The 14,252-nt window shown below is 40.9% G+C and overlaps 1 protein-coding gene across 3 annotated transcripts in view; it reads right to left on the bottom strand.

Moving 5' to 3' along the window:
• The window catches only part of Klhl5 (kelch like family member 5), a 59,903-nt gene that overhangs the window by 25,375 nt on the left and 20,276 nt on the right, over nt 1-14,252 (bottom strand). The window contains exons 1-2 of one of the 3 annotated variants that reach the window (XM_021163071.1): nt 11,000-11,793; nt 1,629-1,811 (exon numbers count right to left, since the gene is read on the bottom strand). In XM_021163071.1, coding sequence (XP_021018730.1) covers nt 1,629-1,811; nt 11,000-11,379 — 563 coding nt within the window. In that variant the 5' untranslated portion in view covers nt 11,380-11,793. Of the gene's footprint in view, nt 1-1,628; nt 1,812-10,999; nt 11,794-14,252 lie in introns of those variants that run through there. The other 2 variants (XM_029477760.1, XM_021163073.2) reach the window with 2 other exon arrangements.

The raw sequence follows: 14,252 nt of genomic DNA, 5'->3' as shown, positions 1-14,252 counted from the left end.
CCAAGGCGAATGATTTCGCTATGCACACACCACTTTACGACAGCTTTTTAAAAAGCTGGAAGCACTTACTACTAAGTTGGCTATATATGAAAAGAAAAATGTAAAGGTTAGTTTTTCTTTGTCAATTTTGAAAATAACCTAAATGATTTGGGACAGAAGTGAATATGTAGGACATAATTGAAAATGGTGTTAGCAACTTTTATAACTATTAATATGTCTATATTTTTTTGTTATAGTCTGGCGTAGTTAATAACAAGATGACAAGTTCTATAGGGCGAAAGTAGGTCATAGGTAAATGGTGTCACTCCGGCAAAGATCTGTTGCTTTAATTTATTATTATTGAGGGAAGTGGAGACGTTAGCTCTGGAGGTGCCTGGGACGGGACAGTGCTCAGTCCAAGGGCAGAGGAGCACACCCACCATGCCAGGAACCCATGAGGGCTCTCTGAGGACTCTGTGAGGCTCCTGTGGAGTGAGCAGGGAGGGTGAGTTCTGAGACAGTTCCAGAGTGGCGATGGCAAGCTGGGTCGAACAGGTCACCAAAGGTACTCTGGTCACTCAGCTCAGTGACGGGGGAGTCACTGCAAGCTTTCCGGAGCTGCAGCCTCTTTGCTACAAACAGTGTAGGGCAGGAGACAGCAGAGAGCCTGAGGGGTCACCTGTGTCAAGCACTGGTGTCAGCACATGCTGGTGGCTGAGCTGATGAGCTCTGTTTCAGAGCCACGGTGAGATGCCTCTGGGAAATTAACGCTGAAATCTCCTCTCTAAGAAACCATGTTTGCAACACACACTTTTTATGACAGGGTTTTGTCAATAAATGTATGCTAACTCACAGCTATAAACTCAAGTTCCTGCTTTCTGATGGATTCATTTCCACTTGGAAGGGTTTTATGAAAAATTTTGGACAATGTCAATTAATGTTGGAAGAATAATCTTTGTAATCAATGTGGCGATTAACAATGAATAACTGAACACATCAACTCGTCAGAAGAAATGAATTATTCTTTTCTAAAATGTTCTTTTTACCTTTAGAAATATGTTGTTTGTGTTAAAGGGTCACCACCGCCACCGTCGTGGGGATCGGAAAACAAATCAGGGAATACGTGGGGGTTTTACAACTTGCTGAGGGGCAGGGAACTTAGGTGGTCAGAGTGCACGGCTGGCACGCAGGCCTGGTTCACCCACAGCATTAAAAAGAGAAAAGAAAAACTGTTAAGATTTTGCAAACTCTATTTTTTGTGTGTTTTCCCTTCTGGCTATCCACAAACTCTAATTTCCATCAAGCTTATTTAAAGCACTTAATGAGTATTTAACATGCATGAAAACTGTTTGATATGCATGACATCTACAGCAAACAGTGCTGACTGACCTGAGGCCGAAAACACAGACATTTGTACTTAGCAATCGCACATACAGCAAACAGTGCTGACTGACCTGAGGCCGAAAACACAGACATTTGTACTTAGCAATCGCACATGCGGTTTTCTTCACAGACATTCTGTGAGGCAGATCACCACCCTGAGGCCTGAGGGTTACCTGGTGTACCTCACCTCACCACACAGGTAACAGGTGACATTACCTAGGGAACACTTCATGTATGAGAACAGTGGAAAAGTAGAAAACAGTCACCTGTGAGCTGGAATCCTGCGGTCGCCAGCGACTAAAATGACGTCACACAGTTGCTTGTGCCTCAAGTAGTTTTCCATTTTTTTAAATGTTTGCTCCGCATGGTTAAGGGCTTGAAAGAATTCATCTGACGAGCATGGCTCCATAGCCTGGCAGGAAGACAATGTCTGACTACTATTGGAAGTCCTGAAAAGAGAAGACACACATTTTAAAAAATCAGCCTGTAATTAAAGCCTTTCCCCACTAAGTTCCTATAAACCCTTCATGCGCAATATAAGAAGCAGAGTCATCAATCAGTATCAGGTAATCACTGTCTTTTTTTTTTTTTTTCTTTTTCCTGTGCAGGGTCTCACCGCACAGCCGGGGCTCGCCTCAAACCCCAGCCATCTTTGCCACAGTGTACCAAGTCTGGGGTTACAGGCATGCCTGCTTACTACTTTTGTGTTTTAAAACCAATGATGCTTTGGGTACTTGTGTCTGGTAAGCACATGAGTGAAGGTGCCACCAACAGCTGTAGCTACGCATATTCTTTGATTGCCATTTTTTAGTTACCTTTGGTAAATGCTGTTATTCAGATGAAAAAGAGCCAAGCTATAGTCATGCTGATGGATGTATCTCCTAATATATTTAATGGCATCATTATTATTGTGTTTGAGGTAAAAGTTATCCTTTACTTAAAAATGGGTTATTTTTCATAGATGTTATCTATAAAATACACTGCCACAAAAACAGCATTGTAAATGATTCTCTCAAAAACTCAGACAAGCAACAATGCATATTTTAAAAGCTAAGTTAGTTTAAAGTACTGACTGGAGTCCTAGGCATGTGTGCTGGAGTGAAAGGACGTGAAGTCAGTAAGTTCCTTGCCAAGCGTTACAGAGTCTGGTCATGAATGTAGAGACTGCTGTCTGATGAGTGCCTTTTCCTCCTGGGAAAGCTAGACTGCATTTATCTCACTCATAGATGACTCTGTGGGAGGGGCATGCACATATTAATATCTTAAGAGTAGGAGAAAAGGCACAGTATCCTATTTTTTGTAAGCCACAAATTCTCTCTAAAACAACGTAAATGAAGTACTTCTTTCTTGGGGATCTGATGTGTGCACCCCACTCCCCATGCATCACCGGAGTGAACAGGAATGACTAGCCAGTGAGTGAGCTGAAAGGTTTGGGTCATCATCTAATTGTAAACACTAATCAATATTCAATTTGAAAAGAACAGTCATTATTTAATAGTTGCCACTAAGTTATGGTCTTACTTGATATCAAGAGAAGCCCAGTTCATTAGTAGACCATTTTATTTCTCACCAGGAACTTTCAGGGAATTTTGAGTTGGAACCCTAGATAAATCTGGGTATCATGGGGATCACTCACACTTGGGGCATCTCATTTGGTCTGAGGTGAAACTCAGTACTGTATTTTTTCAGAAGTCATGAGTTGCTCCTAATATTTCCCCGGGCTGAGGACCACTGATGTACACTTTGGTTAGGAGGTAGATGGTTAGAAGGCTGAGTATACAGTGAACGATCAGTGTTTTAAACTGTAGACATCTGTGAGCCACCATATGGGTGCTGTGAACCAACTCAAGTTCTTTAGAAGAACCAGCACTCCTAACTGCTGAGTCATCCCAACACTGTACACATAAACATTAACAAAAACCTCCCGTGTTCCTAGGACAACACTTCAAACTTCTTTCTTATTTGCTATCAAGTCTTCAGCTGCTGCCGATTATTTCAATGTGACAATTAATCACAGGTTTCTAGAGATAGAAACCACATCCACTACTTCAAATGAAGCATCAAAAAAAGTGCAGGCTTCTGGTTTGTAGTCTATGGAAAAGCACATCTATGTCCATACAGTATGTACAAACAGAAAGAAGCAGAGCTTGTCAACAGGCTTCGATGGCTGCACACCTCCCCAGTAAGATTTGCTTTTATTTTTTAAAGGCAGTTCGGATAATACAATTCTAATAAGCACTTTCTTAAAAAACAATTTACGTACATCCATTCAACTATAAGGAATTAAACTATATGTATTCAAATTACTATAGGATTTTCATAACTAAAAGAAACCTATTCTATTTAGAATTTTCATAACTAAATGAAACCTATTCTGTCATTTAAGACTTACGTTGCATATGAAAACATTTGAGATCCTAAATGGCTAACATGACCAGCCAAGGAAACATAGAGAGGCCAATTACTGTACTGGATCAGAAGGTGTTCAAACAGGTCGAACTGTCCACAAAAGAATGAGAAATCCTCCCCGCCTTTACACTAAGTCCAAGGACTACAGTATTAGTTCAAGGACTATGGGAGGATGGGAGGATAAAGCTCCATTGAGGGCAGGAGTTAGAATGAAGGATTTCAAACCAAAGACCACTCCTATACGGCAGTTCCTCAGCTAGGGATGAAAAAGGTTTCCACGGGACGAAGAGCACAGGGCAGCCGTGCCTTTACATAACTGACAAGAGAACGTTTCCAGCTCTGTCTTCTCCAATGTGCTTTAGTTTTGAGAGTTAAGTTGGAGAGTACTGGAGAGTGACTGAGAGCATTTTAGGAAGGTTCTAGAGTTGTTACCCAATACAATAGCAATTGGCTATTTTAAAGCTATTTCAAAATTTAAAACCCCACAGTTTTATTTTTATAAAATAAAAAAAAATTTGCTGGGCAGTGGTGGCACACACCTTTAATCCCAGCACTTGGGAGGCAGGGGCAGGCAGATTTCTGAGTTCAAGGCCAGCCTGGTCTACAGAGTGAGTTCCAGGACAGCCAGGGCTACACAGAGAAACCCTGTCTCGAAAAAAACCAAAAAAATAAAAAATAAAAATAAAAAATTCAATTCTTTAGTAGATGGACTAGTCACACTTCAAATGCCTAATATGGTGGGGCAGTGGGGACCCGTGCAAGCTCATCAATGCATGAAGTCTGACTGCACAGTGCTGGTCCAGAATCCCAACCACCTGGGTTCAGCTCCAGTTCAGTCACTCACTGTGTGTCACTCACTATGTCACTCACTGTGTGTCACTGGGCACGTTATCATTCTCTACCCTTTACCCTCTTCACCACCAAAATAGGAGCAATGCACAGGATTTTATTTTAAAACAGTTCTTGTAGGAAGATTATGAAATAAAACAATTCATGCATAGTCCGCACAGGTTAGGTACATAATCAGGAAAAGTCAGTGGAAGGAAAGGATGCTTTGCAGTGGCCAATGAAAGGCCTTGTATTGATGGAACACTCTCTGGTTTGTCGGTTAAAAGATGATCCCCATTATTACCAATTTTTATCACTCAGTTCATACTTCCTCTTTAAAATGGCCTTTAGTAACCCAAGCAGGCATCCTAACTTACAACAGAAACATCTGGGAATAGCTGTGTATCTAAGTATATCTCTCTGTCCTGCTCGAGCCTTGCATGATAACAGAAGAACTTCATCTAGCATCTCTGCTTAGTTTTCTTTATAGGACATTACTAATATGGTAAATTGCATTTCAAAGAACTGCAAGAAGTTATTCAAATCATTTGTGGCAAACCTTCGCTGTAATGAATTATACACTGAGGGATATTTCCAGGCAGTATAGAACTGTTTAATTTTTAGTCTATGTCACTGAACTAGGGAATGAATTTGTCAGAAAATGGCTGAACACACACACACAAAATAGGCGAGAACAAAAAAGGTTCAGATCACTAACTGTTTACACAGTGACTCCCAAGGTGTGGCACTGTGACATCGGGATTCCGGGGGATGAGTAGGAAGGAGCTTTAGTGAAAGGTCTGGAAACGGAACTCAAGTTTTATATGATGGAAAACATTTACCTGGGAACCTGGCCCAGCATGTGTGATTCTCCAGATTTCACACGTATGTGTACGCGTGTATACACCATATGTGCCATGACACTGCTCCTCACCACATCCCCCACCCCCCTCTCTGGGACAGGATCTCCATATGTAGCTGTGGCTGGCCTGGAACTCACAAGTAGATCATACTGGCCACAAACATGGAGACTGCAGACCTCTGCACACACACACACACACACACACACACACACACACACACACAGTAATAGGATTAAAGGTCTGTTCCACCATTTCTGGCACAGTAGAATTTTTTTTTAACGAAGTCACTATTTTTAGTAAAGTTTTAAAAAGTAGCTCATAGAAATTATACTGCATATGCCTTTGAGTAGGTAGAGAGCTGCTTTGGAGCTGTGATGAGCCTGCCTGGCTCACTCCCAGTGTAAGTGATTGATGCTTGGCACCGGCATCATAACAGGTGACGGCTACGATCTATGCCTCTGCAAAGGTGCAATTACTGCACCATGAATCTTTTAGCATCTTTCACAAATACTCATAATCAAAAGTATAAAATAAAATCCAAATTTATTAGTGTAGGTTATCTGTCTTTGAGTTTTTTACGTATACTGTCCAGCATACTTAAAGAATGCCCTAAATTTATTTAATAAATTATAAGGGATTTACAGAGAGCATTGTGCAATTACAATTTACAAGCTACAGACAAAAGCCAGGACTGGTGGTGCATGCTTGTAATTCCAACACGAAAGGGGTGGAGGCAGGAGGATTGGGAGTTCAATGCTAGTTTGGGCTACATGAAACTCTACCCCAAAACCTAAAACAGAGTAAACCAGACCCATCAGAGATATCAACTATAAGTAGAAGAGGAGTTTGAAAACCGTGGCTTTAACCGAGCATCGCATGCACCTGGGCAGAGCAGAGTGCTGGAACTCGGAGGGAGGAAAGGCCCACGGGGTATGTGGGAAGGCAGGTGGCAGATAGGACAAATCTATAGGGAAGTGACGAAGAAGAGGAAGCAGGGCGGGCTCCTTTAGGGAGTGCCCCTTCCTCCCATCCAAGGGCTAGCCAGGCCTGACCCTGCTTAGCTTCTGAACAAGCATTCAGGGTGGTATAGCCATGTACAGGTTCTCCCTTCTACAGACAAGGCAGTTGTGTAGAGAGAGATATATCAACAGCTCAAGACTTATCTTTAAGGACTGGAACTGTAGTTCAGTGGCAGAACACTGCTGAGCAGGGGTGGGGGCCTTGGCTCAATCCCTGGCATCCCTCAAAACAGAAAAGCATTGTTGTCCTTTACCTTCTCAAGAAAAACACACTTTTATTTGGGAATTCCCTCCTTTCCCCACCCATGGAACCATGACGTGCTAGCCATTCAAGCATGAAGACCTCCAGCACCCACATTAAAGACTGTCTCTTTAACCCCAGTTTTTACTCACTGCACTTTTTATTATAACCCCACGTCTATTCCTTATTTCTATAATACTGACTTTCAGCTGGACACACAGCCACACTCAGGTAGAAAGTACATTTAAAGCCTCTCTTCTAACTAGCTGCAGCCACACAGCTGAGTTCTCCTCACCGATGGAATAAGAGATACACGACTTGTGTCATTTCTCTCACACCCAGCCTTTTCTTTGGTCTTCCCTCAGATGAGAATGGAGGGGGAAGCTGAGTAAGCTTTGAGCACACAGAGAGGATATTTCTCTACATTGTGGAGAAAGATATGCAAAGGGGTATGGGCCTCTGAATGAACCGTGAGGCAGAGATCTATCTGCCCTCGGCCACTGGTCCACCTGTCACCTGTGCTCCTGACAGTCTATGACAATCGATGATAGACAAATCATTTTAGTCTACGATCTATCAACACACTCATTCCTAAAGTTAAGTGACCAAATTATTTGGTAACAAGTCAATGTGGAGTGTGTGTGTGTGTGTGCATGTATATATATTATATAATAAATTTGAGAGAGAACAAGGAGTAGTATATAGGAAAGTTAGGAAAGAGAAAAGGGAAGGGACAATGTAATTATATTCTAATAGCAAGATAAATAAATAAACATACATTAAAAAGATAATATCTTTAGAAAGAAGATGGATAGGGAGGCAGAAGGAGTCTAGGATATCCAGAGGTGAAACACAGAATTTGAAAGCAATTCAGTTATAGGGATTCTAGCACCCTCTTCTGTCCTTTAAGGATACCAGTAACACACATGATACACATACAGAGGTGCAGGCAAACACTCATCACAGAAAATAAAATTAAATACTGTGTAAACTGTGACTTTAGAAATAGTACTGTGGGTACTAAACAAGTTACCATACTGAAGGCTTAGCACTGTGTCTCAGAGTAAAGTTCCTCTGGAACTTTAGCTATATATTTTTTTCTTTTTTGGAAGAGCTTAAATTGCAATGATATTTTGTGTAAAACTGACTTTAAAAGTTCAAATATCCACCAGGTGTTGGCACACACCTTTAATCCCAGTACTCAAGGCAGAAGCAAGTAGATTTCTAGTCTAGGACAGCCAGGGCTACACAGAGGAACTCTGTCTCAAAAAACCACCACCAACAACAATAATAGTAATAATAATAATAATGATTTCTTTACTTAATAGGTGTCAAAAATTACCTAATTCTACAGTCAGTTGAATAATATGTAAACCATTTATACCTTGATTACATGGTAGTAGCTATGGACACCTACCTTGATGGTCCTGGTAAGAACTAGCCTAATTAGATAGATGTTAGAAATCTATCTCACAGAAGACATGAAAATTCTGTCACTTAAAGTCTGAAATTGCTCACGTTATATCAAAACAAAACAAAGTTTATATTTTAGTACCAAAGTTGATCCCCACAGAGGAAGTACAGCTAGGCTATAGAGTCAAGTTAAAAGCTGAGAGATGTTTAAATGGTTCAGCGAAGTGGCAGTGAACGTGGTCAGAGGCCAATGCTTGGGCAGACCTTTCAGCTAGATAACAGCTGACAATACAGTCCTTCAGCTGCCCACATTCATGATGGCTGTTAGCATTCTGATGATGCAAAACCACTCAGCTGTCCTTCTCCTAACCTAAAAAACCAAAAGTTCTGTTTAAGTTCTGATATCTGTTTTGATGACTGCTCCTAAGAAGAAATCAGTATGTTATATGTGCATCTTCACTGTATCTTTAATATATTCAGATATTAATGTATAACATGCTCAGGTTTCTAGCTCATCGTTTGCAAATATATACAAAAAGAATTGTTCCAAGTTATGTATACAAATCTGATAAATGTCACTGTAACTTCTTTGACAACAGTATTTGTTTGTTTGGTTGGTTGGGGTTTTTTGTTTTTGTTTCTCTGTATAGCCCTGGCTGTCTTGGAACTCACTCTGTAGACCAGGCTGGCCTCGAACTCAGAAATCCGCCTGCTTCTGCCTCCTGAGTGCTGGGATTTGACAACAGTATTAATGGGCTTCGGTTTGCTTATAGTAAAAGGACACGCATTTAGGAACTTTGGCTATTTAAAATGCTGAGGGTGACAAATTTCTCCCTGTGACAAAGGTTAAAGTGTCAGCCAGAGGATTGACAGAGGCATAGAGACTGGATACATCTAACATAGGAGGGCATGGAGATGTAAGGGACAAGCACACACTAAACTCTAGGCAATAATATTGAAATGTTAAACCATCAAGAATAAGCTCTTGCATGGCCCCTCCTATCTACAAATCAGAGATTTACTTATATTATGTTTTACTGTACACATAGGTTTTTTTTTTTTTTTAATTAGGTCTCTGAGGATGTGACATGTCTACTCCCATCGTTCACCATGTCCTTGATGAGCATTTTAATTTTATATTCCTATAAGTAAAAATATCAATGAAAGATTCTTGAGGACTATACAATAACTATGTCTGAGTCAGAACAAAAATATTTTCTCTCATTACTAACACCTCACCAAAATATTTCAGTGTACACACAAAAGAGGGTTAAATTTTAATATTCATTGGTTATGTTAACTACCTCTGATATAAGGAAGTATGTGTAAATTTTTTCAATATTAGACATGTGCATAAATGTTATTATCACATAATTGGGTAGTAGATAGATGTTAATAGTTTTATGACCTAAGCTGGTAAAGAAGTGAATGTTTTGTTTTTTAACACTATTTAAATATTCTTAATATATTGATTTTTCAAATGGAAAAATTTATTTTCACACAGAAATTGGTAAAAAAATTCAAAATTAAAAATTAGTTTTCTTTATGGCAAAAATTTCCCCCAATATATAATAGGATCATGTTTGTTGAGTTAATCTCAATATTAAAATTATTCATGGCTCCTTTTCCCTTACAATAAAGGCAAGTCATGAAGTAATAACATTTTTAAATTAAATATGCTATTTACCTAAGTAAAGATTCTCCCCTCTCTCCGTTATACAGGCTACAGATGACAGTCTATGTTTCTATCCTCCCACAGGTCAGAATTCCATGTTCTGAAGGTTAGAGGAAGAGAAGGGGCAAGGATCTCTAAGCATGAGATACTTGAATCTATGAGTCCATTTGACCCAAATTCTTCAGGATGCCTACACTTACAATAGCCAACCTAGAGATTATAATAATCAAAACCTGCAAACTAATTTCAAAGAGCAAAAAGTAATTGAATGTCAAATGAGTAGGTGTTTGTGACTTTAAGTATTTAGAAATATTCTACAGTGAAGATGTATCAGAAAGTCGACTTTAACTTGTCACACAGCATGGAAAGCGGACCAAGAAAATCCATCCTAAAGATAAGAAGGTGCCAGGGAGGAGGAACAAAGTCATCATGAAATTATCAATTCTTTGCTTTATTGCATTCCTTCCAACTCATTTTCCTTATCATCTTTTTGACTGGCTGACCACATCTAGCACTCGGGACACCATGTTCTCTTAAACTTTACTAAAAGATTATCTTTCTTTTCCTTAAACAGCGTGAATTTCAGTGGGAAGTGGGTGGTGCTATCCTTGAGAGAGAGACACACATTACTCAGTATTCTCTGTCTTAGTCTGCAGACTGCAACATCCACAGGACAAAGACATAGCCACAGAAAAACAGTATTGACAACTAAAATGGTGTCAAAAATTGGGAACTACAGTGTATCTCTTATTATAGCACCTTTCATTTTTATCAAATTAAAACGACTCCACAATCTATTATAACCCCAAATATCACAAGGATTTATCCTGTAGAAATGTCTCATAGTTTTACTGTAAATACAGAAGCCGGATGAATAAAGCCAGGCAACACCGTATAAAACTGCTGCTACATATTATTTTCAAGGCAGTGTCAGATCTATACATGAAACGCAAGGTATTTCAAAATGAAAGCTATTTGGTGCCTTTAAATTTCACAGAATTAATGTTGAGACATTTCCCAAATCCTAGCAAACCTACGTATCCACACCAAGATGCCATTCATGTAGGCAGTTCACGGCAAGCAGATGTATGGACAACCACAGAGATAAGCTAGTAAATAGTCAGTCATTCTCCAATATCATAGAGCACACACCCCGCACCCCGTCTCTGACAGTAAGAGAATAATCAACCTGCTCGAGCTGGAATCAGATTCATTTTCCTCTTCACTAGTGCCATCGTCCACTTCTGGTCTCTCCAGCCAGTGTGCACCAGCACAGCCTTCTGCTGTAAACTCAAATGCAGGGACATCTGAGGTGGATGCCATTGGCCAAGAAGGTGAATTCTGGAAATCCAGTTGGCTGGACCTTCGGTAACCAATGGAAGCCAAAGGCAATTGTAGGTTACACGGATCTAAAAACTTTCTCCCACCGTTTGCTCCGGTCTGTCCTCGGTTCCAAAATTCTCCCTGCTGGCTGTCAACTGAAGAGTTAGACGATGCTTGATGGCCAAACCACCTCCACCTGATTTTCAAAATCTGTTTCACGTCAAACTCTTTGCGAGAACCAGACATCCTCAGAGAAACCGAGTGATCGTCTAGGCAACGGGCAAAAAACACGGCGCACAGATTTGTGCATCCAACCAAGACAAGAGAAGTATATTCCCTGCTGTACCCAAAAAATAGCTTTAAAAGAAAACAAATCGTTCAAATATATATCTCCATTTACTTTCATCCCAATATATCAGACTATGAAGAACAAAGGGTAATGAATAAAGATGAACGCGGTGGAACACTCCGCTCGATCAGAGCAAACTCTGATCCACCTATCCTGAAGCAGCCCCAGCACTTTCCCTGCTCCCCTTCCCATCCAGACCCTGGGCTCGCACAAACACTGACAGCATTCATTAAAGTCCTTTCAAATGCAGAACACCACCCCCTTCTCTGAACCACAAATGACAGAGACTGAGAGCACTATCCCGGCTGCAGAATCGAATCGCAGCCTTTATGCTCGGTGCATTAACTCTTTTATGGCTGAAACAAGAGCCGTTAACCCAGAGCATTTCCCTTTGTACTTAAAAACCACTTTTTCACCAGCAGTGGTTCCTGCTTTTAAACCAAGTTCTTCGGTGAGATATCACAGAACACGTTTTTTAAAAAGCATTTTAAATGAGATTTGAGAATTCTTGAGCCGTGTTGGGTGGGGATGAGGAGGAGGGTCTAAGCTGGGGCTCTGGACTGGTGGCCCCTATCCTCCTGTCTCCTCCCTCTCCTCCCAGGATGCACAGTGACATCCTTGGGTAAGAGTTCATTTGAACAAGGGATAATGAGAAAAACTAGACGAAAAAGTTTGAAAACTACAATGGACCAAAATATGTCAGTACTAACTCTTTAAAAGAGATACCCTGACACCAATATCACTCACTCTAATTCAAACAGGGCTGCTTCCCCCAGTTTAACACTGAGATTTCCTATTGGAGAGGGATGGTGGGGCTCAAGGCTTAAGATTCCTTAGCTGCAGAGAGCACTGGACTGTGGCCTCTGTGGCCAACAAGACAGAGCAGTGCTGTGGACACGCTCACTGCAAATTGATAAGGAGAAAAAAATTAAAATTTAAAATACTAAATAGTTACTTTGAGTATTCTCGTAGGCGTGGTGGAAGACAGGAATATACACATACTAATGTCTAACCTCCAAAATGAGTAAATATAGTTACTGAAGTGAATAAAAGCACTGATTAGTCAAAATATAAAATATTATAATAGTGTAATATTAAGAATTTGTGATTTAAAAGTGCAGAACAGAATTTAGATTTTCAGTACTGAACCCCCTGTCAAATAATTTCACATAAAGCTGTTTTGACATTGGCTGAAAAGTCTGTTTTGGAGACTTTTGGCATAAAAATACCACGAGGCCTGTAGCTTAACCTCATGTGGCCCCTAGAACTAAAAACTGTTCAGAAAAACAGAATAAGAGGCATGAAAAGCCGCGTAGAGCTCTGTACTGCACACTGTGGGGGAACCTCCATTCAGTTCCCTTAGCTCCTGGGTAGGAATGGTTTAGGCTGAATGACGCTGGATTTACATAAGCTGGGATGTTAAAAGCAGGGGAGGAACACTGACAAGGAGGGGTTCAGTCAGCTAGCCATACCTGCTTAACTTTAAGAACAGGAGAAAGTTACGTGCAGGAAGGAGACAAAACGTCCTGAGCACAAGGTCAAGGTGACACCAAGTAGGGTGCCTGGGAGATCAATGCTTTGGAGCTTTAGTGTGGTGGGAGCATGCAAGCCGTGAAGTGACACCCCTGGCTCTGCTTTCACCTACGTCAGACAACTATTACATCACTGAGTCCATATGATGTCATGCCCTCTTCTACAAGGCTGTTTGAGTTCCAGTTCCCCTGGCTGTCAACCCTACTCCTCTCTCAAGGTTGTACATCTCGAGAACATTGTCACACTCCATTTCTCTGCGCTTGTGGTTCTTGATGCGGGCAGCAAATCTCCTTCCTGACAAAAGTTTCTGCACACTGGGGATGTAGCTGTCAGCAGCTGGGATGACCAGAGAGTGCTGTAAGCCTTGAGAGGACAGGTGCCAAAGATGACATCTTGGCAAAGCACAGTATACACTGCCACAGTGGGAAATGTCACAGCAGTGGTGCATACGGACTTTACCTTCAATTCATTCAAAAAGAGCCTGCCAACTACTTCTACACAAAGGACGCAAAGGAGAGATCATGGACATCTTAGAGCTCTCAAAGATGTTTTTAAACTTATATGCTGACAAAGGAAAGGACTGTTACAAAAAGAACAATTTGTGTGGTGTGTGTGTGTGTGTGTGTGTGTGTGTGTGTGTGTGTGTGGTGCACATGTGCAGGCCAGAGCTAAACAGCAGGTGTCTCTCTGCCATGCTCTCCATTACTGACTAAGACAGGGTCTCTCACTGACCCAGCTAGCTGGCTGGCCAGGGAGCTCTTGGGATCTGTGCCCATCCTCCTGCCCAGTGCCACTGTTCCAGTTATGACGCCTACAGTCATGCTCAGCGTTTTACATGGCTGGGGATCCCAACGAAGTCCCTGTGCTTACCAAACAAGCATTCTTACCAGTGAGCCATCTCTCCACAAAATAAATTTTAATAAATATGAATTTATATATGTGAAATTTTAAATTGAATTGAATCAATGTGAGAACACTCGCCAGTGCTCTGAATTCCAGGAAATGCTGTTTTTTTATAGGTAGAAGTGGTTTGATTGTTATCTTGTCTGGTGAGTCATTGAAACCTGAACTCAACAGTGGCTTTCATTAAGGACCACTGAGACATGAGCCATTCATTTCTCAAAAGTAATTCTCCATCAGGAGAAATTCAGACTTAAGGAGCCATGGATGTTAAACTATGAGGTCACACCCCTACTGCTAAAAGGATTCAAAGGGCCTTTTATCAGAAAATTGGGCT

This window comes from Mus caroli, chromosome 5 (assembly GCF_900094665.2).
Source record: "Mus caroli chromosome 5, CAROLI_EIJ_v1.1, whole genome shotgun sequence".
In the NCBI taxonomy this organism is placed as follows: domain Eukaryota; kingdom Metazoa; phylum Chordata; class Mammalia; order Rodentia; family Muridae; genus Mus; species Mus caroli.
This window is presented reverse-complemented; position numbering and strand designations above follow the sequence as displayed.